This window comes from Clavelina lepadiformis, chromosome 2, assembly GCF_947623445.1.
Source record: "Clavelina lepadiformis chromosome 2, kaClaLepa1.1, whole genome shotgun sequence".
NCBI classification, from domain to species: domain Eukaryota; kingdom Metazoa; phylum Chordata; class Ascidiacea; order Aplousobranchia; family Clavelinidae; genus Clavelina; species Clavelina lepadiformis.
In genome coordinates, this window is record NC_135241.1 from 13,929,063 (window position 1) to 13,956,814 (window position 27,752).

Consider the following 27,752-nt stretch of genomic DNA (forward strand, 5'->3'; position numbering starts at 1 on the left):
GATGGCATTATAGTTGTGCTTCTGGCATTACTCGCTTTCCCAGCTCCGTATTTTTAATAAAATCTGTACTTTTTAGGTTTACAGCTTATGTTGTCTTTTAGTTAAACTAACTTTTCATGAAAAATACATTTCTCACTTACCTTTGTTATCGGTAACATGACTGTTTCTCGAGTGTATTCCTGCAGTTTTTTCAGGCAAAATGGAAGATTCGGCTTCCACAGCTATAGTTTTCTTTCTGCTGGAAAGGTCATGGTACACAATATTTTCGTTTTTATGAAAACTTCCTGTAGTGGCTTGCATTTCAACAGAAGTAAAAGTACCATAAACCATACTTCTTTTTGTGTTGAAAGGTCTGGGTTTTAGTGTATCTTCCGCTTTGTTTCTTAAAGTTTTAAAATTCGATTCCATTACATTACATCTTTTATTTTTCCTATCAGTAATTTTGTGTTCCGGTAACTTCCGTAAGTTTCTCTTTTCGTAATTATCCAAGAGAAATTCTCGTTTTTCCTTGGTTAGAATTTTTAAAACTTTTTTTTCAACCCATTCTGCACGTTTCTCCGATTTGTCTTCCTTCGCGTACAAACTCCTTTCATTTTGATCAATGCCATTTTTAACAACACCACTTTCTGTGTTCTGTCCTTTTGCTAGTGGCAGATGTTTTTTAAACGTATTTCCTTCAATGTCCATTTCGGAAGCTTGAATCTGCAAAACAATTTATAGTTCCAAAACTAATTAAGCTCTACAGCCTGTGGTAAAAATAGCGCTTTCAAGTTATAGTTCCTGCATGTTAAAATGAATCTTACTGCAAAAGTATTACTATACACGACAACCAAACTTTGTATCAATTATACCAAGCGTAAGCAAATGCAAATATTTTATGATATTGAATAATATTAACATCGAATTAGGATTAATTCATTATATAGAGAGCTATTATGATATTTTAAGACGAAAAGCGAGCAATACAGAATATTTTTTATCACCGATGTAAAGATTAGGCTACTAGTAAAATATCTGCAGTTATATAATTGCATACAAAGTAACTTTTGCTTGCAAATATTTTAAACAAATGTTATTGTTATTAGTATATATTGTTAATATATAAAGAATACTGTATGTATACGAATAGTTATACACTGATTTAAAAAACCTAAACACTTTACTATACATTTCAAGAGTATGGGCCTACTGTCACCAAGCTACGTTACTCACCAAATTATTTTCCGAAATACTTAGAAGATTGCATACGCAAGTTATGGTAAACAAGAACGTTGCAATACAATACACAACTTGACGATCTGTGGCAAATATTAGACCAAGTTTCGTATCTTTAGTCCACGAAATTCCGCCACTTGCATAACCCATAGCGCCCCCAGCACCTAACACGTGCAACACAATATTTACCAAGAGCAGATTTCAAATATTCGTATTTATTACATGTCGATGTTACAATATATGTAATGCATGTAGAAGTAGATGTTATATCATAGACATTTAACAACAATAGAAGGTTCATGGGTGTTTCGTTAGGGTTGAGTGCTTCTAATTATATTCACAATATACCTCTAACAGTGACGTTTACCGTATGTCAATGAGTTCATTTTCTTGGTTGCAGTTGATTGGTGATGCCGTGAATAACTGTGTTGAGGGTACCGTATTTTTATGTAGTAATAAAACTAGATTTAGTGTGGTAGCTTCAAACTGTTCAATATCAATTTAACGTACAAAAAAGTACCAATAATAAATACAGGTATATAACCAAATAATGACAAAAAATCGATTGAAAACAAATTAACTACTATGCACTTATATCATTTTCCATCCACTGGAAGCTGCAGCTATTTTGTCGTATTGTGCGATTCATATTCAGTGGTTGCTATAAACTAGGGTGGTTTATATTATTTTTGACCTCTCACAATGTGGGTCAAATCTAATGAAATAACCTAGAAATCTTATGCAGACATATTTTATTTTGTATTTTGCCACAATTCCTTAAAACGAATTGCATGGCTTAATTTTAATGAAGGACTAGTTTTGTCAAAGCTTTATGTTCAACAATAATGATTTTTGGCGTCGGTTTTTCTGAGTGTGGTTTATTCTTTCTTTTTTTATTTTTCTTCTATTATTATTATGATTATTATTATTCTTATTCTTTTCTTTTGTGGGGCTTATATTTGAATAAATACGGTAATCACCACAGTATAACGACACCCGTCGATTTTATAACAAAGAAATATTATAAGATTACACGCCATGCGTTTCACACGCGTCAATGTCATACGAAGTCACACGCCACCGGCGCATACATACCTTTGACGTATTATCATGGAATTTGCATTTGAATATTTCCGATTCTACATTAAACAATCAATTGTTAATAGCAACCGATAAGTTATCAAATGAATAGTATTAGTATTGCGCAAATTCCCTTGCGCGACGCACCGCCACATTCACACGCCCCAAGGCGCATAAGTATTTGGCATGTTGAGGCAACACGTTTGCATATGTCCAATTGTTTATTAAATAATTAATTACTGGTACAGTAACACCATCGTAAAAGTTACAAAAAAAAACAATACTTTAGCTTAACGCCAATTAGCTTACGAACCATAATTCTGAAACTTCAAACGACACGTTCAAGGCGCATAAGTTTTTGGCTCGTTGTGGCAATTGCCTTTAAATATGTCCACATCATTAAATAATTAATTACTGATTAAACTGGAACAGTTACCAAATGGACAATACTTTAGCATTGCGCCAATTCCCTTAGGAGACACAGTTGTGTGAGGTCACACACCATTGTTAAATAACGTCATGCGTCACAAGCTCCAAAATCAGATGCCAGAGACAACGGGCGCATAATTATGTGGATCGTTGTCATGACGTCTAAAAACGATCGTACGGAATACAAATAAGCTCCAAGAATTAGTCGCAACCATGCGTGACGAATTTTACGTCATGAAGAAACAAACACCCGTGAACCTTCTATAATTGTTAGTATTCTATGGATATACGTTGCCGCGTCGGTAATAGGGCGGTGAAAGCACCTGGCACACGATGATGCGAACTCGTGCGCGATATATACTATATATCGTAATATATAGTAATCGATCAATCAGTTATAATAAGCAAATAATGTATTACAAAACAGGAGATAAAACAAAAATCCGCTCTACAGAACACGGTAAGCGGCATGATAATAAATCAGTTACAGGTGGCCTCGACAAATTGTCATGCTTGGTAACTTTCCCATAATTCACGAAAGCAAGAAAGCCATCGGGCTATTGTTGCAGTGCGCTTGAGCAAGGCATGAACGACACTTTCTACCCTTGCACAGTCCTCCAGGTTAACTGTTCCACGTTCGGGCAAGTGGCATAGACAATTCCGCACAAAACAAAATATCAAAAAAAAATAAAATATAAGTTTCTTTATATAAGTGATCTATATTTCAATGCTATAAGGTTGGAAGAGGAAGCTAAAAAGTAGCTCAATGCTTAGGTGATACGCCTCTGAAAATAAAAAACCGCACAAAGAATTACTTCAGTAAAAACTGTTGAAATGAAAGCAATTTGAACGACATCGTTATTACGTCACTTTGTTAAACCAGTCATCTATGCCTTTTTCTATGTTTGTGATTTTTGCTCTGTGCTCTGGTTAACTTCAATTCAATGTAGAATTGTAGACTGTTGAATTTTCTGGCAAGGATGACTGCAAAGAGCTCAGTAACGTGGTATAACAAAGTCAGCAATCAATGCGTGCTACAAAAGAATGTCGCTGAACAAACTTTGAAATTCTGAGCTTTTGAAATTCTTGAAAATGCAAGAGCTGTTACTTCGTGAAGGTGACCTTGCTTTCGCAAAGCAATATAATTATGTCGCGCAAACGAGCTGTCCACAAAGCAGGCTTAGGAAATGTCTTTTCTCTCACAGTAAAGGAGCAGGAACTAGTTGAAGAAGCTAAACGGTATCGCTTAGATATTGTAGGGATTTCTGCAACAAAGCGTCGTGGCTCCGGGACTGTTCAGATGGGTGATGGGTGGAGACTCTTCTACTTTGGCGTTCATCCAATAGTCTCTGCCCAGGTTGGTGTGGGGATACTCACAAGTGCTCAGGTGAAAGATCGTGTGCTGTAGAGGAACAGATTTCTTTAGGAGGTCGACCGTGCATGTTAAAGGAAAAGTTAAATGGACAAAACCTGTTTGGTATATAGGTATACGACCAAAATTCAACGTCACAATATCTCGAGTTTGTTGATGAAGTGGCGGCTGCCCTGCAGAGGGTGGCACCCAATGAATCCATACTTCTAGTAAATATGATGATGCAGACCTTTGCGAGAACGGAAGGCGTGTCTTACAACTACGTTGTAACAGCATTCTTAGGATTATGAACATCTTTTTCGAGAGGCCTACAAGAAGGCGGCCTACAAAGCCTGGCTCCATGACAGGTCTTCGTCTGCTTTACGAGTTCGGTTCACCGAGGCGCGAAAAGCTGCAGCACAGGCAGCGAAACAGTCCAGAGATTTGACTTGAAAGGAATTTGGACAAAAGTTGGAGTCCGACTTCAGAACGGCTAATAAACCATTCTGGCAAACCATCCATAGAATGCGCAGAAAAAGATCATCTGCAAGTGTGCGGAGAAACATCGAAACAGGTAAAGTTCAAGCATCTGAGAGTGCAATTCACGAGTGATGGAAGGTAGAATACTAATTTAACACAAGAAATGGTAGAGCAAACACAGTGTGAACTGTGCATCATGTGTGAACTTCAACGTTTGGTTGTCTTGAAGCGAGAGCTTTCTACTGTAAGACCGCAAAGCTCAAAATTTTTAGGTCAGTTTTCATTTCAATTCTCACCTATGGTCATGAATCTTGAATAATGACTGAAAGAGTGCGCTCATTGGTGCAGGCTTCAGAAATGGCTTTTTTAAGAAAGTTTAATGGTGTAACGCTATTAGATAAGTTGCGTAGCACAGAAATCCGTAAATCTCTAAATTTTGAGCCCTTACTTCTTCGAATTTAAAAGTCCTGTGATTGCAATGGTATGGTCACGTCTCAACTACGATGGTTTGGTCATATCACCAGAAAGCCTCAGGAAAAACAACAGGTCGACCAAGAACCAAGTGGTACAATTACATTACTGCCCTGGCCTGGTCACAGCCAGGTAATCCTTTTAGCGGCGTTAGCCGAATTGACAGACGTCGCCAAAAACAATTTTAACGTCAATTGCTAGTCAAAAATCGACTTTTTGCAAGAAATTTGTTTATCAGTTGTGGTGACATTCCTTTGTCTTGCTTGTTTGCCTGGCGCATAATCATGCCGCCTTAATTGTGTTGGTTTCATCTGTCGGACGTCGTTCAGTTGTAACGTAAGCGCAGTGTCGGTGGGTCGGCTGCTCAATACTACGAGTTTATTTAAATAAGTAGTATATAGTTTTCACGTTTTGCCTAACTGATTATATTTTGTTTTAGGACTGTTCTGTTCTGTTTTTGATAAAGCCTTAGCTACTTAGATTTCGTATTTGAGTTTCGAGGTCATGACAACAGCTAAACTGCAGGTGAACAACTGCGACGAGGAATTTTAATTAAACAATCGTGCAGATGTTATACAGAAGCAAGCTAACGGTCCCAGGTCGGCCCTCAAGCGACGTGCTATCTGGCACGTTTCTCCCCTGCACATTACTAGTCTTACCTAACAGCAAAGCCGAAGCTGCGGTTCAAATCATTGAGAATTCTCTTCGGGATATCGCAATCAATATCTAGGATAGTGCACGATTGGTTGCAAATAAAAAGGTTGGATTGATTAACAATAAACGACATTTACAACGACACATAAATAAAAAACAGTGCCCGCTCTTCATGCACTCCGGTTTGAGGGGCAGGGTTTGCAAAGCTACATGTTGTGAAAAGCTGTTATGGAAATGGTTTGTATTCTTAGCATTATAGATCCATCATTGTAACTTTTTACTATACGTGTAGGAAGTTGTGTTAACGACAGTAGTTGTTGAGTGGCTTATAAGCGAAAAGTAGCACCACAAACAAACCACACTCAAATCGATAATGATAATTTTGATAATACACATTGATACAGTATAGTTAAAATATAGCTATTCGAACGACACGATTATGACGTGACTCCACCTAACCAGTCGTCTATGCTTTTTACACTGTGATTCGTTTTTCTGTTTATTAATATGCCGGTAGCCTTATATGATTGCCGGTTCGTTAACCGAATGGTTCTAGCGTTGGCCTCACATTTTCTTCGGCTTGCGTTTCGTATTCGATACCCGGTGGGCTTACCGTTGTTATGACCTTGGGCAACACGTTACACTTGCTCCTGTTCAGTGGACCTGGTGGACAGTTGTAAATTTGGGTAATACTATATAAAAAAAAAAATCAAAAATATGTGACAATCGAAACTTGACAAAGGCCAGCTCGGTGACGAGGATTCGTCGCCGAGTTAAAGTCGTGCACTAACTTTCTTCAGTCCGAGAAAAAGCATCATCATACCATGCAGTGTTTTTAGTTAACGTCATAGATTGTACTGTACACTGTACAGCGAGCTTCGTTTTTTTCTGAGACTTGTACAGTAAAACGCAGGACTGTCATTGCCTATACTAATATAACTTTTTACAAAGGTTAACAAATCTTTTTTTTTATAAAAAAAAAAGATTAAGATCGCGGCATTTAACTTGAGTCATCTTACAGTATATATTTACTGCACCCTGGCCTAACAAATCTAGGCAATACATTTATGATAATAACAACCTGTAAATATAGCTTGATAAAGAAGACCTCTGTTTGTATCTTCTTCATTGCATACATCCATTATATAGGCTCGAATAGGCCCTTCAATAAAATCTGCAGAGAAATCGAATATCACTACGCCAACGACAGCAAGAATGATAGAAACAACCTTGTATGATATAACTTGTACCCTGCAAAAATATAGGTGATTTATAGAATTTGATTACATTAACTTTACAGATCACCTTTTTCGGTGAATTGGAATTGTGATGTGATTTGTGTATACTCACTCGGAATCAATCGTTTTGTGCGTGGTGGTTTGATTTCGAAGTAAAGCGACTATTTGCTCGCCATTTAGAAATAGACTTAAACCCAACAATAGTAATATCGCTAGTCCAAATATAAACGGTCGTCTTTTCCCCCACCGACAAGAACATCTAAAACAAGCAGGAAAAGAGTTTCATGTCGATTCCAGTTTTTTTTTAAACTCATGATAATATATGAAACAAGTAGTTATAGCCCACCTGTCGCTAAGATTTCCAATTATTGGTTGCAAGATGAAACCTATGACCGGACTTATTACCCATACTAAGCTATACATATTAGCGGGAAGACCAATGCTCAGTAAAATAGGAGTGGTTAAGCCAGCTTCAATTGCGTAACAAAATTCTCTTCCAAACATTATACTGCTATTCAACAGCAACTGGTAGGCTGATCGTTGCGGACGATTACATCTGGGAGAAGCTATTGACGCACATGCAGAAACTATGGAACTTCTTGTTCTTGGTAGGGAACTAAGTGAAAATCTTCTTTTCTTTCTTCTCATGTCTGCCCTGCCTCGGCAAGAAGGTGTGATTCTTACTGGCCATGAATCTGAAGTACTTTCTGCTTCAGAGTTGGTAACGTATTCGTTAGATGTAATCCACTCCATATTACCTACGAACTGTAAGGAAATGAAAAGGCAAAATTATATAAAAGTAACAGGTAAAAACAAATTAATGTCGGCTTTAAAGTAGCAGTTATCATTCTCGGTTCAATCAAAAGATTTAGTTCAACTTTAAGCCCATCTACTAATTTACAATCGCATACCCAGCAACTGTGGTAAGCAAACGCATTTGTATTATTTGTAAAGGGTTATTTCCGTAAACTACAGTATATATTTTAGCAAAAGAAAAGCTGTTTTTAAAGTTATTACTAGCATATAACTGTTTACTGGAAGCAACGTTATTCAACAAATGCCCACCTTACAGATATATCAATTCTCAGACCACAAGGTCGAAATCATGCACAGTGATGTTGTAATTACTAACAAAAGATAATGTAAACATTTAGTAAAACGAAAGTTTTTTGAAGGACAAGTGGTCCCTATGGCGCACTTTGCATCTCACTTTATCCTAACATCACAGATTGGTGGTCCAAAATTAATACCAAATTTAAAAAATTTGCGATAAAACATTCCAAATTAGTCGCTCAAAATCTTCACAAAAAAACAAGAATTGGAGAACAATTGTGGTGAAGTCTCAGAACGTCTCTTGCAGTTCGAAGGCACTTTTGAAAATAACAACGTGAAAAAAACATACCTACAATAACGCAAAGACTTGAACCACGACCAAGACATATTCACAAAAGATTTTTTCAAACGTTTTATGCAGGCACGCAAATTTACGTAGACGAGTCAAGTGATAAATACGGTCTACTATGCGATACACCCTTGAAGTATTACAAACAACACACGAATTTTACGTAGATTTGTACTTGCCACAGCAAACAATGAATGACGACCAACACCACTTCCTCAGTTGCTTGGCAACATCGCTGTTAGGCCACGTCAGCCCTTGACACAGACATTCGCGACCACTAAGTTTTAACGCCATTAAAAAGACTAACACAAAATAGCGCAACATGACGTCAATTGCCTCCACCCCTTGCTCATAATGAACGTCGAATTCCCGAGTAATTTATGCTACGAAACAATTGACATGTTAATTTACTGGACCACTATGGTGATTTTAGTAGTGAATTGTAATAATTTATAAATTGGCGTATTAATTAGATGACTTGTGTTGTCTTCTAGCTAAGAAATGTGTCATTTAAAATATTCACAAAAAGTTTTTGGTAGCTGATTTGTTTGGTGATTGATGAGGTATGTGAAATATTAAAAATAGCTTTGCTGGATTTTAACTATGACGAGGTAGTGAAGTATTTTTAAGTAGTTTAGCGGTTGGAATGATATTTAATTTGTAAAAGTATTGATTTCTGGATTATGCTCTGTTGGCAGATATTTCTATGACGTAGAACTGTGTAGCTTTGTCTGATTGGTTAAAGCAAAAAAGGATTAAAATGAATGTTTGCTGAATCGCTATCTTCTGTAAAAATATGGTTTTGGAAACATACATACATGATTTTCTTCTAATATGTAATTAAAGTGTGGCTACAATTGGAATATAAGAATTTGTACATTTATAAAACGTTGTGCTCGTTGGAAGAAACCAATAAATGATAGAAGAAATAACGGAGTCAGAATAAGAACAGACGGACGGAGTTCTTAAGGACAATTAAAGCCTTTGGCTTCAGGTGATTCCAATACATTAACATAGCTCCATCAATTTGCTATATTTTGGAGACCACTCCTTTCTTCCTATAAGAAGAAGAGCATCGTACCTTCTGAAAACGCAAGTCAGACAGACCAGAAATTGCGAGTCATCAGACAAGGATCGAGTCGAGCTGCATTCGGCCGTCTATTACGAAGCGAAGTACGGCAGAGACTGCAGACATTTTTGAGGTATCCAGTTTGACAAAATTCTCGGAGCAGAACAATGCATGAACATTTGACTAAAATGCTACTGGTGCTATGGATTACCCGTGAACACAACGAAGCGACGTGTCAACCAAAGCGCGTGGTGAATAGGGCTACATAAGTATAGGTCTCATGTTGCGATGCTGGTGTAATTTGTTAGTAATAGCATTTATTTGTGGTGCTGTGTAGCAACTAAGATATGCAATAACTGTCTCATGTTACTGTACATGTTTTGTTTTATATATATAACGTTTATTAGCATACCCAGCTTGATTTTTGGTGAGAATATAAACATGTGCTAAGCATTATAGCCAGTCATGTTTATTCATACAGGCATTAGTAAGTACTACTTATTAGTACTATACTTATTATTACTTATCAAACTATTTATCTTGCCTTATTGTGTTCTTTGTTTTTATACATCCTTATTTTCTTCAAATGTTTGATTATAATTTGAGCATATTATGTTAAGCATACTGCATACATGAAGCATAACTTGAGCCTTAAGTTGCAGATTGCAAAGCTTAAACCAGTTTGATCTAGAAATTCCATACCTTAACGAAAAACACGTATTGCGTTGTTAATCAGAATATAAATAATTTGGTTTTATAATAATACACCATTGTATACGATATATAATGGAATTTCTTAGACCAGACATTTTTACTACGTGATCTCAGTAAGCAAAATTTTTTGCCAAATGGGTTTATTCTTCACCTACATTTCATTTTAGTCCAATAAATTATACAGTATTACTAAACATTTAAAAGTAATGTTAATCTTCCCAACAACGGTATTACAGAAAGATAAACTACAGTTACACCACGTGAATGCAAAATAAAACTACAGTTACATCTTCACACCGTCATATTGCGCAGTGTTTCCTTGCTCATGCTAAAAGGTTTAAAATTTATCAAATTGTGATAAAGTATAGTATAACCAAATTTCTGTTTTAAATGGTATTCCTAGAAGCAGGTAACAAATATTCTTAGAACTATTTGTTTTCAACTAGTTATTAGTATTACTGATACACGTATTTGTAACGGCTAATATTTTGTTACTCCAACTTACGCTTGAAGTGAGTGGCAAGTCCAAAAACAAATTGATCTTATAAGAAAGAACACTATAAACTGAACATTCTGGTAAAATATTTTTTTTAAATAATTTCTGGTTTGGTAGTTGTAGGCAAAAGAAATTCACAAAAGTCTCAGCTTTTGGCTTTCATCGTGACGTAGATGAAGGCTCTTGTTATGTCATATATTAGTCAAGTTGCTCTTAACAACATGCAGATGATCTTGCTTTCCTTGCGCGGTGGTCAACCAAAGTCAGAAGTGTAGGTTAAAGGAGTTTAACTTATGTCCAACTTGGCGTCATGAGAATAAATTAACAGCCTGAAGCATTGTGATTGAATAAATTACGATTTTTTTAAACATAAAAAATCCGATAGCCCAATGATTGATTCAATTATAAGCCTTGAACTACAACACAATTAAGGCCAATTTTACGATTTTCTTTTGCTTATAATTATCTAACTAAAAATATTTTTCAAAACTATTTCACCAGGATATTCAGCAAGTAGTGTTTTTTTTCATATAGGATGTATCATGACATCAACTTGTTTTAAATACTTACCCCTCACTTTAACTTACAACAGCGTGCTTGCGCCCTCTGACAGCTTGCGCCTAACTCTGAGCGCCCTGTAACTCATAAATCTTCATAGTATTTAACTACTCACAGGTTGCAAAAACTTACAATTGTTGATGTACACACAGATATATTCTGCAGCCTGACAATCTAAACCTTCTGACCTAACTTTGGGTCCCGACCGATGTCATGAGAAACGCTAGACTATTGTTTCATAATTCTGATAATATTGCATAGAGCATTAACAGTTAACACTAACAGCAAGAAAACCAAGGTTACGTGTTGTGCGAAAATGTATATCAATAAACTTTTACCACTAGGTTGCCTGAACTGAACATCATAGAAACTGAAGTTATCTCAAAGCGAAATTTTTTTTATTCCGACAGGAATATCATTATGGCAAATATTGTTCACACCGTGGCAAACACACAAGTTTACCACAATAATTGAAAAAACATTCCAAAGTGGAAGATCGTTTTAGTGACAAGGACTTAGCTGATTGCAAACATTTTCTATCTGAACCTTGCTGAGCTCATATCTAACTGTTACTGAACACAACGTATCAACATCAATTTAGAATTTAAAATTCAAGCTGACTTAACGCAGTCGTGATTAAAACTTATGCAAATATGTGGCTTGCACTGGTAGGAAGTCATAAGGGTTTTGCCAGTGTACAAAAAAATATTTCAAAAGTGATTACTTAATCTCAAGCACGTGCTATGTTTTTTATGTGAACTTTATTCATCTTGTGATCAAGACAAGTAGGGAGGTTGACTTTAGTATATGGATTAATTTATACTTGCTTTTGCTTTATACTTGTACTTATCAAGGTTCATTAATCTTCATCATGTGTTATGTCTTATTTGATGTAATATCTTTATCATACTTTCGTTAATCTCTCATTGTTACATAATATCAATTGTTTTCCCCGTAAACGGTGCAGATGTTATATGCTTAAATTCGAGTTGTTCGTCTCTTAACAACGTTACTCAAAAACGTTGGATCCGATGTTGGTCAACATCATAGTTGGTACAAAATACAAGAAAACGATTCAAGAAAGAACTAATTACATTTTCGGATTGATAAACCAATCAAGTACCTCATTACGGCCGAAAAAAATATCCAACTAGATCCTATCTAGCTGCTTATATCGGACGCCCATGTTAATAGCACCAAATGAATTGAACCAACGCAAGAATAATAACAAAAACAAGGTAACAAGCACAGCCGCTGAAGGATATGAATGCGATACGTGTAACAATACCGTATTTATTACAACATGTGAAAATGTCCCACCGTTAAAAAGCATCCATAAAGCAAGAATTACAATGCTTTCATGGTATCAACACTAGTTTGTTATAACCAACATTAAAGTATCAAGACAATATCAATATCAAAAGTATAATATGATCAAACAAATAATACTATCAACCTATGCTTTAGATCAGCATCGATAATAAGATCATATTTGGACTGATTAATATCATATTCCACCTGAACAAGAACATATTTTCCCAGAACGATATCATATTTCGCCTGAATAATGTCACATTTTGACTGAATAATATCGTATTCCGCTTGAATAAAATCATATTTGGCCGTTAGAAGGTTATATTTTGAGTTATATTTATAGAATTATATTTCGGCCCATGAGTACCTTGTTACCCCCCTGACTAGTCGGAAGAAATATGATATTCACCAGTCAAACAAGCAGGGCAATGAACACCAAACAGTGCCAGCAAATCCAAATAGCAAATGCAAACTACTCAACTTTGCCAACTCACACTCCGACAAGATGGACAACACTGGACACTTGATTACAATCAAGCGGATGATCGATCTTTGGGAACCACTTAAAGCGCAATTTTTCTCACTGAAACATCCACCAAGAGTTTTGAATAAATTTTTTTAATCAAACTAATCTCTAGTTGTCGTATGCTTTCTTAGCAATGCTCTTTTGCTGATTATTAAACAACCTATTCTGCTTTTGCAAAAGACAAATGCGCTGTTTCCAGAGCTCGCGAAAATAATATCTTCGACAAAGTGCAAAATATTGCAACGACAGAATTCCGTTTTTTTTCGGGGAAAGAACATCTGAACTAACGGACACGATTGATGATGATCATGCTAAAGTTCTGACATCGAGCTTCCAGGAGTTCTATAGCGTCGCATTAGAATACATTGATAAGTGACATTACCTTGAGGACCATCCGAAGCACATTGTATTGATGGATGAGCACTTCGATGAGGTGTTAGCTATTAAGGCTCTATACTTGTAACAAATGGAAGTCCAAAATGAATAAACTTTCCAAATGAAGTTTTGCAAAAAGATGGAGTTGAGATCAATTGGATGAAAATATTCCCCCTAAACAATTCTTTTCCACTTCTTTATAAGTTGATTAACGTTGTATTTTCCCCGTCAGCAATGCATTCGTAGAGCGAGGTTTTTGCTTTTTTCAGCGCAGAGGACCAAGGAGAGGAACAAATTAAAAGAAATGGCAGTCTATATTCTATAATCTATTCTACAAATGAAAATAGACTTAGAAATGAGCTGCAGTGAGATGTGCAATATGCTTTCTAACATAAAAGCCTTGTTAGAGCAGATTTGTTCTAGTAAAAAATATAATTGATGTATTACATGACGCATCAATAAATATTGTTCAAAAACTTCTGGTGTTACAAATCTTATTTGTTTTTTTTTTGGCTGTCCTTATTTATGAGTTATAAGCAACCCTGATTATATATAGGCCATAAGAAATTTCACACACTCAGTAAACCAGCATGGCTGCATTCATAAATCATATTCCAACATTCCACTTCCAAACGTCAGCTTTCTGATACCGGTGTTATGCTAAATTCATGTCGAGCATTGTGACGTAAAGGTTTGACATCTCAGCGTAATTGTTCAGCTGGAAAACCTCGAAGATTTCCCTCGGGTTCAGGGAAAACTTACAAGGTTACCTGTTTAACTTACAAACAAGAAAACATTACATAGAAACTCACTGGGAATACAATGTTTCTTTATCAAAAAACTTGCCCTTGGTTATGCGACATTGCCCTTAACAAATTTGGTTTGCGCGACACCAGCCGAACAAGAAAAAAGGCTCATTTTAATATCAGCCAAAACTTTCTAAACATTTTATTATCATTAAGAAAACAAGTAAATTTTAGAAAATAGAAGTGGAAGCACTCTTATGCTTTTCCCTAAACAATTCTTAGCTTGATTCTACGAGGATCTCGTATACTAAAATTATTTTCTACGTCTTACTTTTGCAACACTACTACGTTGTTTAGTGCAACGTTTGGGTCTAGCCTATCCTATAGGTAGGGTTACCATATGCCTTCCTTTAGGAAGAGTTGTCTTTCTTTTTCATGACGATTAAATTGTCCTCCGTGAACGCTCTAAAATCTAGAAACATCCTCTTTTTGGCAATAGCATTTTCATATTGGTATTTTTAATTCAAATTAGCAGCATATGGCCAACAAGGACATGGATGTTGTGTCTTTTTAGATATATTATGGCTTTGTTGTGTCGAACGAAAAAAGCATTCAACCTTTTTTCTCCATTACCGACATTATTCATTGCCGTCATTGTCATTTCCATTTCCTACCGCACCATTACCACGGTACCACGTATACATAGGCCATAAATGAACATTTAGTTTGGACGTGCAGATTACGGTGTTTGAGGCTACATTTCTTTGTGATATCGATTTCAACGTCGCTATGTCTCTTCTGAGCACAAGCTCCATAAAGCATCAGCAGAAGCTTTGTTACAACTTTGTTATCTTTTAAGAAGACTTAATGAGTGTTTGTTTCTTTACGAGGTAAAATCTGTCACGAGTGGTAACTTGCAACTAAGTTTTTTCGCTTGTGTTTATTCCTTACTTATTCTCAAGAGACCAGAGCCATGAAGAATCATCACCTGATTTAAGTCGTGTAAAGACCTTCTCGGGACCACGGCTAAAGATTATAGCATACCATATACTATATCATTCCATATGATATTTGCTTGATTGTTGTTACGCTAAACTGGCATTCCTGTGTTAGGTTGTATACAGAAAAGATTAACAGTTTCAGATTGCTCTCTCTTTCTCTTTCTCTTCTGAAATCCACTTATTCCTCTCAAGGCGGTTATTACTGAAGCAACTCTAGAAAATTCTTAAACAGTTAGCGATCTGTCGCTATGTCTGCCAGTTCGGCTGAAAGGATACTTAGTCGTGACCAGGCCAGGTGAGTGATTTAATTGTACCACCCGACTATAAAATTAGAGTTTAGGAATTTTCTAAAAGTATAAATTGAACTAAAATCCCAAATAGAATTAGATTTATTAAACTAACAAGTGACAAAGCTGTTAATTATAGCAAAAATACAAGCATCGTTTACCGATATTGAAATACCTGAATAACTACAGTATTGTGGCATTTTCGTGCGAATGAATTCCCAGCTTGATGAAATAATACTTTAATCGAAAACGCTTTATTTTATTTGAACTGTAGCTGTAAAACCTCGATCAAGTTTATGTTGCTTAAGAGACGGCATGGCAGAGCACTTTGATCTTGATCACTTTTTGCGCCCGTTCCTTTCCAGTGAGCACTACCAGAATACTCTATTGGCCGTTCTGACGTCGGTCTCCAACTTTTGTCCAAATTCCTTTCAAGTCTACTCTTTGGGCTTTTTACTGATTGTGCTGCAGCTTTTCGCGCCTCAGTGTACCGAGCTCAGATAGGTTCCACTTCTTCTCCTCAGCCCTCATCTGGCGCGGGAGTGGTGTGACGTACAGTGCCACCTGTGTTTTAATTAATTACGTAGTTTTGATATGAACGTTTTCGCGTGTTTCGTGCTTTCTCATTACCAAATTTAAAACGATCTGCGTTTAAGTGGAGTCTTGCAAAGCAGACAAGTTTAGTTACATTCCTGTATCGCGCCTCTTCATTATAGCATTTTAGTCACTTGTGATACTGAGGTGAACACGCCCTTCAAGGAGTCAGACATATGAACGGAGTTACTAAAAACGGCCTATATCGACAGCTCTCTACGTATTAAAACTTTCGGATACGTCGCGGGGCTACCGTTAAGAAGATACTTGTTCGACAAACGTTACAAGTGAAAATATTTGTATTTATGAGATATTTTGCCTTATTTGAATATATACTGTACGATGTATTTGTCGAATGTACTTTTTCATGCATTTGTGTGAAATATTCACCAAAATAAGCAAGTGTAAATGTCAACTTCAAATATTTCTCAGGCACTATCATAATATAAAGTTACCCAATATCAATGAATTGACAAATAAAATAATTATACTTGGAACGGAAATATACTTGACAAACATTTCATTTAAATAGCATTTCTGGAAGAACATATGTCGTTACTAAAAAGCTGAACACCGTTAAAACCCCAAAGCGGGGTTTTGAGTTATTAGCTGAACCTTTTCCACCATCAGCGGTGTGATTAATCTCTACTGTGGTGGTGCTGCTCTCAGTGCTACTGGTGTTATCTTCATCCTTTGTAGAAACCTTTTGGTAATGCGATAGGTTGCAATAAAACCATTTGTTGCCTATATATTCTGCGGGATCCGTGACCCGATTTTGGTCAACATTTAGCCGCCAAAACCTTTTTCCTTTTAAAAAGTAAGTTTCTTTATTAACTGGATCTAGCAAAGCTCCGTCCATGTTTTCTGGAATTCCATACTGTGCCACATTTTTAGGGTAGCCAACTTCAACTTTTTTCCGTTTCTACGATACAATAAATGCGAACTAGATATTTCATTGTATAGGCTATACTTCATTGCATAAATCGTATAACATTACTTCATCATATTTCCAAAACTTGGATCCTTGATAAAAGTATGTTTTATCTTTCACTCTTGCTGGGACAGCAGCATCAATTCCACCTTCCATTGGCAAACCAAAGTCGCTGATCGCTGAAGAATTTATACCCAAATCTCTATTGGTGTACAACCAATACTCATTTCCTAAAGTTAATGAACCTCATGTTAATTTTTACGTAGCACTAATTATATAACCAACTACTATAACCAACCAACAGCATCACTTTTACCAACATGGTTCTAGGTACTAAGTCCAACAAACAATGGAAATTTAAAACTTACCAGAAAATATAATAATTTTTGCCCCTCTTGAATAAACTGCATCAACGTTTTTGTTAGGGAAATCATTCCAAAATTTTCTCATCTTTATTTGATTAAATATTTTTCCATTGCTAGCAATTCTCCAAAAAAAATTGTTCTGAAAAAAATACCAAGCAAGTATTTTTCAAAAACAAAACAAATAAACACGATTCAAGTTGTGGCCTATATTGTATATAGGAATGTAAGAAATTAAAAATGATACGTATTTCGGGCCTAGGACCTTTACACCTTGTCATTTTTACCTCTTCACGTCAACATCGATACTTATGACGTAATTGGTAAAGTCAATAATAAAATTTTGTAAATTTAGAAATATTCATTGGTTGAACCATAGAAACCTAACAACTATACAAGGCCCACAGGTGTTTCGTCACGGTTGAGTACTTATAATTGTTTTCACAGTTATTTATACCTCTAACAGTGAAGTTTATACTCGTATGTCATTGCGTTTATTTTGTTGGTTGCTTTTGAGTAGTGATGCTATGGAAAAACATTATTGGATAGGCTGAGGTTAAATTTTTGTGATGTGACAGTAAAACGAAATGATGTGGGGTATAGCTTCAAATTATGCAATATCGATAAATAACTTACAAAAGAGTATTAATAACAAATACGGTTATATTGTAATGAAACTTTTCTCGTTGATGTAGCCAGGCTTAATTTTAATTTTACAGTGAACCGCAACACTCTTAACGGTGAGTAACTAGACTGTGTAGCGTTATCACGCTAATAAAACAAACCGGTGATCTTTGAAAAGCCACATTTTATTGGTCTCAGCTAGACACCGACTAAAAACCCCTCCTCCTCTCTCCAAAAAGCGCACAATCTTCATATTTAACGAGGGTACCAAATCATGTGATTAAAATAGTTAAGAACAGACACGCAAAAGGTGCTAATTGGTAAAACCGCTTTAAACGAAAACATGATGATAAGCAACTACACAATACGTGAGGAACAAAGTTTGTAACAATATAACCATATAAAAGAGAATCGATTGAAACCTAACTATTACATTTATATCTTTTCCTTCACTTAATAAGCTGCAGCTATTTTGACGTTTCGAGCGGCTCATATTCAGTGGTGGCTATAAACTAGGGTGGTTTATAACATTTTTTACGTCTCACAATGTGAGTCAAATGTAATAAAATAACCTTGAAATCTTATGCGAAAAATTTTTTTTTTTGAATTTTCCCGCAATTTCTTACAACGAAGTGCATAGCACAATTTCAGTGAAGGACTGCTGTTGTCAAAGCTTTATCTTCAACAATAATAATTTTTGGTGCCCATTTTTTCTGAGTTTGGCTTATTAATTGTTTTTCGTCTTTTTGTGAGGCTTATATTCGAATAAATACGGTAATCACCACACTTTTACCGTATAACGACATGCGACACATTCCTTATGCGCCATTCTTATTACAAAGCAATGTTATATAAGCTTATTATATAAGATTACACGCCATGCGTTCCACACGCGTCAATGTTATACGAGGTCACACGTCACCCGCGCATACATACTACCTTTATCGTATTATTGTAAAAGCGTTTGAAAATCCCCGATTCTTACATTAAACAATCAATTATTAATAATGTTCGATAAGTCACCATTTGAATAGTACTGCGGTGCTCGTTAAGTTATGACTTCGTGATGATAAGGAAGTGTACAAAGCACACATTCATCCCAGTTAGCACAAGCTGTCCCGAGCGTATTTTTATTAAACAAGGTAGACTGCTAAAAGCCAAGTTGTATAGTCGTGCTGCAATACTACAGCACTACTCTGTCGAATAAAAAGCAGCACAAAAAAGATGGCTATTTTTCGGGCAATCGCAAATGAAATTCAACCAATAAAACACATTTATAAATTGAGATTAGGTCATAAGCCAACATAAATGGATATTAAAAAAAAACATAAAGTCTTGCAGCTAAACGTAAAGATGTCAAACTAAAATTTGAAGTTTATTCAACAAATTACAAACAAAAGAAATATGAAGTTTGAAAATCTTGTAAGAAGGATAAAGAAAGATTTTTTCATTTTACATGTGAGGTACTTTAAGGTAGGATAATTAGGCAATACAAAAGAATTGTTCGAAAAAGAGAAAAACCTTATAAATCAAATTTTTCTCTCAAGTTAGCATCTTTGAAAGCAGAGGATGGAAAAAATCTTACAAAGGAGAAAAAATAAAAAGATGCTCAAGATAAAACAAATACTTAGAATATGCTAAAACATTGTGAAGTTTATTCAACTATGTTGTCCAAAATGTTAGAACATTCAATGAAAAAAATATAAAGCTTCATGAAGTTGAAGTAGACTGTTTGAAAATTTACCAATAAAATGACAAATAACTATACCTTAAAAAAATAGACTTCACCACGAATGTTTGCAACAGCATCAAATTTGTAATTACACAGTGCAGCTTTTCCCTTTACAGCATTTCTTGCCATCTTTCTACTCATGTACCCTTGGCTATTGGCTGTCAGCAAAACAAAGTTATACGCACACACATATTTGTAAATATATACAGTGTGTAGTAACATATTAAGTTTAATAACATTTATCATTTTACTACAGTATCTTCATGTAGATCATATCCTTTGCAGACCTCCACAAATTTTACTGAAATCAATTAATATTATTTGGCTTTTACAGTATAAATACTTTTGTATATTACACGTTTACGCAATGTGATTGTCTTTGTGTAATCCATGAATATCGTAAATATAAGTGTTGTGAGTATATTAATGCCCTACTGTAACAGTTACTTCCATAGGCTACAGCAACAGGTTTGCCAGGATAATTGATTTTGTCGAACCCATCTACAGTATTACGGAAGCCCCAAGGTGGCAAACGTAAACAAAAATAGTTTTTAAACAAGTAATAAAACCAGTAATAGTTTTTAAACACTTCCGCTCAAACATTACTTCCAGAAATATATAACAAACGGCCAAAAAGTTTGTAAACGTTTTAAAGCCTGTGTTTGCTATACCGTATTGTCACAAACATTGTTATGTCAACCTTCAACCCTTTAAGAAATGCCTTTTTTCGCTATTAAAAAAATTTGTCAGGCAAAACTTGAGAAGACCGGAAATATCTATACCATCAAGCGTAGTCGGTTAAAAAAGAACGTTAAACTATGGAGGCTAGTCTTACAGCTTACAACTTTTACTAATTTTTTTCCGTTTTATGAGGGTTACTCTTTTCTGCAAGTACACGTTTTTATTTATGTTTACGTTTCTGTTTTTTGTTTATCCCGTTTTGCGTTTATTCCCTTTGAGCTTCCGCATACTGTTCTGTCCAACTTTCCTGTTTCTATTTGACAGCTCGTGGATTCGCTTTGGCTTTCAATAATATTTACTACACAAAAGTTGAACAATTAGAAAAACGTCATCATGTTTCATAAAGCGTTTGTTTTTAATCAAAACACAACAATAATTAAAGCATGATATTATGCTTGCGATTTTTCCGCTTTCCGCAGAAAGAATAAACGTTGTTTGAAACATGCTAGAATTTTAAATCAATAGAATGTTTTTACTGTACTTGGACCGCTGCGTGTATTTTAACCACTTGTTAAGTAAATTGCGACTTAACGCAAAAAAAGAAACAGAAAAAGCCGTTTTGATTTGGAAGGTTTGGATAAAATAGCATTAAAATGGTAGCGCTGTTGGCGCTGGAAGTAGAATCCGAGTTGCATCAACGTGACCCCAGCGCTCCAACGGAGCCGACAACAAACCAGTTTAAATATTATTTCATTAAATGTACAAGCTATTCTAAATGGTATTTGGTAAACATATGTTGATAACTGATTGGCGTACGGTAAGCTTGCTTTTGTGGAAAGCGCTGATTCGTCGAGTGCTCAATGCAATTTCAATTGTACCATCTCAAAACGAAGTGATCAACTGTGTTATATTGTGCAAAGCGGTTCTTTGTTTCAATGGAATATGATTAATGTTACTAGATTGCACTGCGTTGATTACAGTTAGATTATATTAGCTATACTCATTAGCTTAGTTTAAGTCATGCAATAACTATCACGGAATGTTCTAGAATGAATTCAGTGAAAAAAGCTAAATGTAATTACGCAATAACTCATAGGGTATAAATTGTTAAGTTTGCTGATTATCATCCTTTTCAGGTCTTGGTCTATTCCTATTCTGATGTGCTAATTCGGTGTGTGTCATTCTTTCGTGTCGTTTGTCATTTACATGGTTTATTATTTGTTGAATGTATTATGCTATACTAATTTATTGTTCTTGAGAATGTGATGTGTTATTTGCTAATAATCATGAAGGCAATTAGAAGACTCAGACGTTAGTCCGACAATCAATTCTTAAATATAATTTCAGCATAAATCGCTACCTTCCGATGATGTGTTAGTAACGGTTAGCAAAACACCGTTGCAACACTTTTAGTCTACAAAACGCTTTCGAAAAAAGTAGGAGCGGTGCTTTCTATTTAACCAATTAATTGTACGAAATGGAAAGAAATACTTTAATGCTTCGTTGGAATAATTCAAGTCATTTTGTACGTATTTCGGCGATGATATTATTCTACATTATTATTGATGTAAAAACTTATATATATGGTTATACAAACAAGCAACCTATAGTCACTTAGCAGTTGTTCGAGTATATATAACTTATGTCTTATCAAACTGTGAAAACCTAGCATCGAAGCGCACTGACGTCACAGTTATAATTTTCCATCGTTATTGGCCATTATCTTGGGCGTATAAAAACGATTTAGATTTTAATTTCGGATTGCAATGTCGAGAAAATACATTAGTACATTTTATATAAAAGAACAATACCAACAAAACAAACCGGTCATAAAGTTGGTAGGCCTAATTATAACTACATGGTAATGGTAATTAATTATAACTGGTAATATTTTCAGAAATATGTGGTAAATTTTTCGTTGATTTTGTTGCGTTCGGCGATAAGTGTGACGAAATACAAAAAGGTCACAATTCACCACCATTTCAACTTTAAACTGAAAATTATTGTTGAGCAAGCAGCTGAAATTTATCTCTTTCACAGTAACTAATGCTGACGCACATTGCGTTTATTTTCTCTAAATAAAAACAACGCTTTAACGTTTAAACATTATGTTTCATTAAATAATTCTTTCGATGTCAAAGGTAAATGACCCATAACCGAAGCAAGCAGGAAATTGGGACCCAACGCCAATACAGGCTTTCAAACCGAGATTGTCCTGGCCAAATCTTTAGCCTACGTATTGTATGCCTAGAGCTTACATACCCACTCCAGTTAATCCGGATCTGGGTGTTTTCATTGAATTCAAAGTACTCAATTCAAACTCCAAGACGCCTGGTGCACGCAGTTGGTTTAATTCTTGAAAGTATTCTCTTGCTATAGTCATATTATGTCTATGGCCATCTTCCTGTGATGAAATGTATCCATGCTTGACCAAGAATTTCTGCAAAATAAAGAAAGTTGGATTGTGAGAAAGCTTATTAAAATTCAGCTATATAGATACTGTATAGACGTCGAAACGAATGAGATACCTATACATCTATTCTACAAACAGATACCTATAAGTAACTTTTCCTTAAAGTAAACATACGGTGCTTTAAACAATGCAACATCTGAATCATATAAAACAAAGTTTTAACATTCTGGTAAAGGATCTCACGATAAAAATATCATACATTTCCATTTCCAGCATATTTGATCGCATAGTTGTAATTTATTTATTCGAATGTTTTTTACATCATAGGGGAAGGTGAGGTAAGATAATTAAAGGAACGGGGTAATTTTTAACGGGGCATGTGCCTTCATCTCCAAAACTAAACATCGTGTATAACCTTAAGTGCCGCCACTTGTTCCACTAATTGCAATGCCATTGAAATGAGTTAAGCAATTGAAAAAGATTTCTGTATACGCTGGTCATAGTAAACTACTGTATATTTTAGGCTATGTTTTGTAGCTTAGAAGTAAAGGATTATTTGTATGTCCAATGTGTCTTTTCCTAAATGATTGTCGCAACTCACGGACGATTCAACCCAGGATAACTAAATCCAAGACGACTATATTCAGGACGACCTAACAAATGTCTGTGGGTTGAATCGTCCTTGGAAATTGTCATGAGTTTATTCACCTGTTGGCTGAATCGTATTGGGTTTGACCGCTTGTAAGTTGAAATGAGTCAGCCAAAACACATTAATTATATTCACGCTATTTGGAGAAAATTGTGTTGTGTAAAGAAACTGCTTCTAACACATCCTCCAATAAAGAATATGTTAGAGAATGATGAAAATAACAAAGGATTGTAAAACCTAGCATCACTCACAAAAATGGTAGTAAATATAAACTATGATATATAGCAGTGCGATTTGATTAAAGATTAAGTTTACTTATAAATATGTATAATAATTGGTAGTACTCTTGGGCTATAAGGTGTAATTAAGGAATGACTGAGTTATTATCAGAGGTGGGCAGTCGGTACTTTGAAAGTACCGTCGGTAACGGTACCGATACTTGGCAAAAAATGTACCGACAGTTCCGGTATTCGGTACTGTTTTAAAAAGTAGTTTGGTACATTGTCGGTACTCGGTACCGGTGCTTTTCGCGTAAAGTATGCTGCAGCAAATGCAATATTTGCCGCTATTATGCCACGGTAAATGCTCCAGGTCAAAAAATATGAGACGTTGCTCGTACGCAATTTTGCTTGACATTTCTAGATTAAAAAAATCAACAGATGCTACAATTGGTATATTAAGGATAAATTAACATGTGTTTTTGAACACTTTTTGTAATCGTATACATGCCGTTGAACCCTGCTGATATTTTACAGGGGACCATTCTATATACCAAAACGTAACTAATGTAACTACTAAATACAAAAATATAAGTACTGTAACTTATGTATAACAAAATGTAGCTAATGTAACAAATGCAGCTTATCGCTAGTGTAGCCGCTAGACACCAAAATGTAGCTAATGTAACTACTAAATATCAAAATGTAGCTAATGTAACTACTAAATATCAAAACGTAGCTAATGTATGATCGAGTAACGCTATATTGTAGGCTAAATCTTGTATTTATTAAATCTGTATTGGCATGTTTTAAATGGTATGTCTTCGCTTTGCTACACACAAAAACTGCCAATCCTGCTGCGAAGAATCGAAATCGATGTGAGTTGTGGAATTGTTCTCATGATCAAAATATTTTATTGAACGTGTCACTGTTGGCAGTTAGTTAAGCTGTGAATTTCGTTTGTTTTAGTTTTCAGCAATTACCTCCGTAGCATAACAAGTGTAGCCTTGTTTTGTTTTGTTCGTATTTCGATTTAATATTATAAGTATCAGGATATGTTAATCATTTAGAGTTAGATATTTTAGTTGATACGGGCTACATGAATTAAAAATGTCAGAAGTAAAACCTATGTTGATTCCGGTCCATCCATGTATTAGGACATATCTTTCTTTTTTATATTTGTTTTTGGTGTATATTGCATTTAGGCTAGAATATAACTGTGTCTTACTTGAATTTAAAATTACGAAAATTCATTAACCTAGCCAGAAAAACGTCCTGTAAGCTTGAAAGTATCGCTTTCTTGTATCATTTCGAAATGTAATTAGTTCTGTAATGCTTTACAACTTTGTTGCTTAATAATTCATCTTTGTCACATTATTTTACCGTAAACATGAACTTGAATGCATTTCGTGGTCTATGGGTAAATACATTTTGTGACTGTTTGCAACCTAACTGTGACAGGCTTTATTTAGTTCGATGTGCAGTCTGTCTAATATAACTTTTGGTCCGAATCATTTGTGTATGCGGCGTTTACACATATTAACTAAGAATCAACCAATTCTCTTATAACGACTGGGATAATAATACTCGACATACATATACGTATGTATAACTTGCGTATCGCCTACATAAAACAATTTCTGCCTTTCCTTTTAGTTTACTATACAATTTTTAAACAAGATTGGTGAAATATGTAGTTTCCCTTACATGTTGTTGCAGATTAAGCATATGTTAGCGGTGAATTGAACTTAAATGATAAACAACGCTCTTCTATAACCTAACTGTATATTTCAGATAAAATTGATACACTCATTTGACATTTTAATATTGCTATCTAATAACAACTCTATATTTCTAGTTGGTGGACTTCCGTTTTTGACAACATAAAAGCACAACATTATCACAATATTAAGCATCAATCTACATTTTGGTACTTAGTAGCTAGGCTATATTAGCTACATTAGTTACATTATAACTATATTTTGATAGTTAGTAGCTTCATTAGCTATACACTGTACATTAGTTACAAATTATATAGACATAGTAGTTTTTAACAGAACTTAATATTTTCGGTGTGGTATGATAATCTTTATCCTAGGACTGAGGAAAGTCTTTGCCACGATAATTCTTCATCGCTCGATCTCAGGTTTCCGAACATGCTTTGTAAGTTTTGTTTTTATACACACATTTTACACATTTTTTATTTGTTTTTTTATCGACGTCGAAGCTCGTAGCAGTGCATGTAAACTCGGTTTATGGTAGGACAACGAAGCAGTGTATTTTTTGTTTATGGCAACATCAAGGTCGTTTACTGTATGCGATATAGGCTTTGCGGCGTTCTGGCATGCTGAAAGTAGGCCATGAAAGTAATTCGTTGATATAGTGTTTGTTTAAAAGAATGACGATTTGTATTTCGTTGTGAATACCAATTCAATATAACTTATAGTTTCTCAAAAAATCGCAGTTTTTCGGAATATACGACAAGCATGTTCATAAAAGCTTAAATTTCATTTTCTGGTAATAATGCCTATAGCTATGCTAATTAAAAAACTGAATACCCATTGTTTCCTGTATTTAATTTGTTTTCCAATGGTACATGAACAATCAAACCAAAGATTGTTCATTCTCAAAACAACTAAATACTTCAATTAAAATGTATGGCAGTCGTCACATACTTACAAATTCACTTAACGTTAATTCAAATATTTTCTTGCGTGTTTTACTGGGCTGGGAAATCGATAAAGCTCGTCAACTGTCATAACGTTCATTCGACAAAAAAGATGCTTACTTATGCAGAAACCGATTAAGGACCCTTTGCAATGAGCCCACTTGGGAAAGGTAAATCACAAGAATTTTCTTTCGAATCGATATTTGTTTAATCGAATTAAGAAAAGAACATGGTTATTTTACGATACGTTTAACCCGTATATAATATGAACATATGTTCGATGGCATTGCACAAAAAAAATTGCTAGCTAAGATGGATAATTCGTGTCGCGAACGTACGTTCAATGGTCAGATCAACCTAGTGAGTAAAAAATAAAAAAAAGCATGTTATTTGTCTTCATACTTTTTTAGTTACGCTATTCACTATCCTAGCTCTTGGGTAATGCGTATCCAAGCGTGATTACAACAATAACTACAATCCACTGAAACAGTCACTTCATTGCCCAAAATTTTGCTGAAAAATAGCAAAGCAATAAGACCTAAGTGTAGAATTATCATTTGTGCTTTCTTTTGTCTATATGTCGTCCTTTTTTTCGATGATTTTTTCATTTACGAATACCATCAAAAATAATTAATCTATCTCAGCAACAAAAGAAAATTTCGTTTTTTTTAATTACTGCTTGGGAGTAACCTTTCCAAATAATTCAGATATGTTAGGCCAGTTTAGATACTGAATGAGGTGGCTTTAAACGCGTATTGCAAATCGGTATGGCGTAAATGAAGTATACACAAAGTTTAGTTATACGACGAACCATCTCGGCCACATTGCCTGCAGTTGAATGAAGCGCTGCGTTCTTCAGAGAAAATTCTTCAACAGATCCATTAATAGATGACTGTTCCGTACGGACCAGAAAGTTGGTGCAAAAGCTTATCAAGAGGCACCCAGTTGCTGTTTTTGCAGATTTCATTGCTTAAATTGTTTTCGTGATCACATATTATAGAATAGTACCATGTACATAGCGCTTGTTAAATATCTCAATCTGTATAAACAAAACTCATAAACTTCAAATTTAAATTTAAAAATTTACATTGCGGCAACGTTTTTTCGGCAACGCAAGATACGTAGACATGCCGTGAACACCGTTAACAGTTTACTGACGTTTTACACATTCCTGTATCTATAAAACAAAGTGCCGTAAGTTTGTGTGTAAACCTCAATGGCAATAGCTTTTCTCATGAAAATATTTTTACTTTCAAGCAAGGTGATATTTGCCAAAAACTGCCAAATTACATGATTAATTGAAATTCAGCTTCAAAAGAAAGCTAGTATAGATATAAATAAGGACAAAATTGGAAAAAATAAAATTAAGCAACTATCGCCAATACCAAAACACTAAACTTATTATTACAAGTTTGCCGTTATTAAAAATTTCTAGTTAGTTTTGCCTGTTTTTTTAACATGTTTTGTCTCTCTT

General features: G+C 35.0%; 2 protein-coding genes across 2 annotated transcripts in view; both read right to left on the reverse strand.

The window, feature by feature from the left end:
- LOC143447349 (membrane-associated transporter protein-like) overlaps positions 1-13,573 on the reverse strand; it is a 28,352-nt gene extending 14,779 nt beyond the window's left edge. The window contains exons 1-6 of the mRNA XM_076947406.1: positions 13,380-13,573; positions 7,265-7,683; positions 7,031-7,177; positions 6,762-6,931; positions 1,213-1,379; positions 141-702 (exon numbers count right to left, since the gene is read on the reverse strand). Of these exons, the coding sequence (XP_076803521.1) occupies positions 141-702; positions 1,213-1,379; positions 6,762-6,931; positions 7,031-7,177; positions 7,265-7,683; positions 13,380-13,391 (1,477 nt within the window). The 5' untranslated portion in view covers positions 13,392-13,573. The remainder of the gene's footprint in view (positions 1-140; positions 703-1,212; positions 1,380-6,761; positions 6,932-7,030; positions 7,178-7,264; positions 7,684-13,379) is intronic.
- Positions 13,574-16,287: 2,714 nt separating this feature from the next.
- On the reverse strand, positions 16,288-27,313 carry LOC143446002 (matrix metalloproteinase-25-like). Its single transcript, XM_076945438.1, has 6 exons — positions 27,090-27,313; positions 22,593-22,770; positions 19,686-19,807; positions 17,300-17,435; positions 16,998-17,161; positions 16,288-16,922 (listed from the first exon to the last, which is right to left on the reverse strand). Exons 1-6 carry the CDS (start codon positions 27,243-27,245, stop codon positions 16,521-16,523), a joined length of 1,158 nt encoding a protein of 385 aa, XP_076801553.1. The 5' UTR covers positions 27,246-27,313; the 3' UTR covers positions 16,288-16,520.
- Between the last annotated feature and the right edge of the window lie 439 nt (positions 27,314-27,752).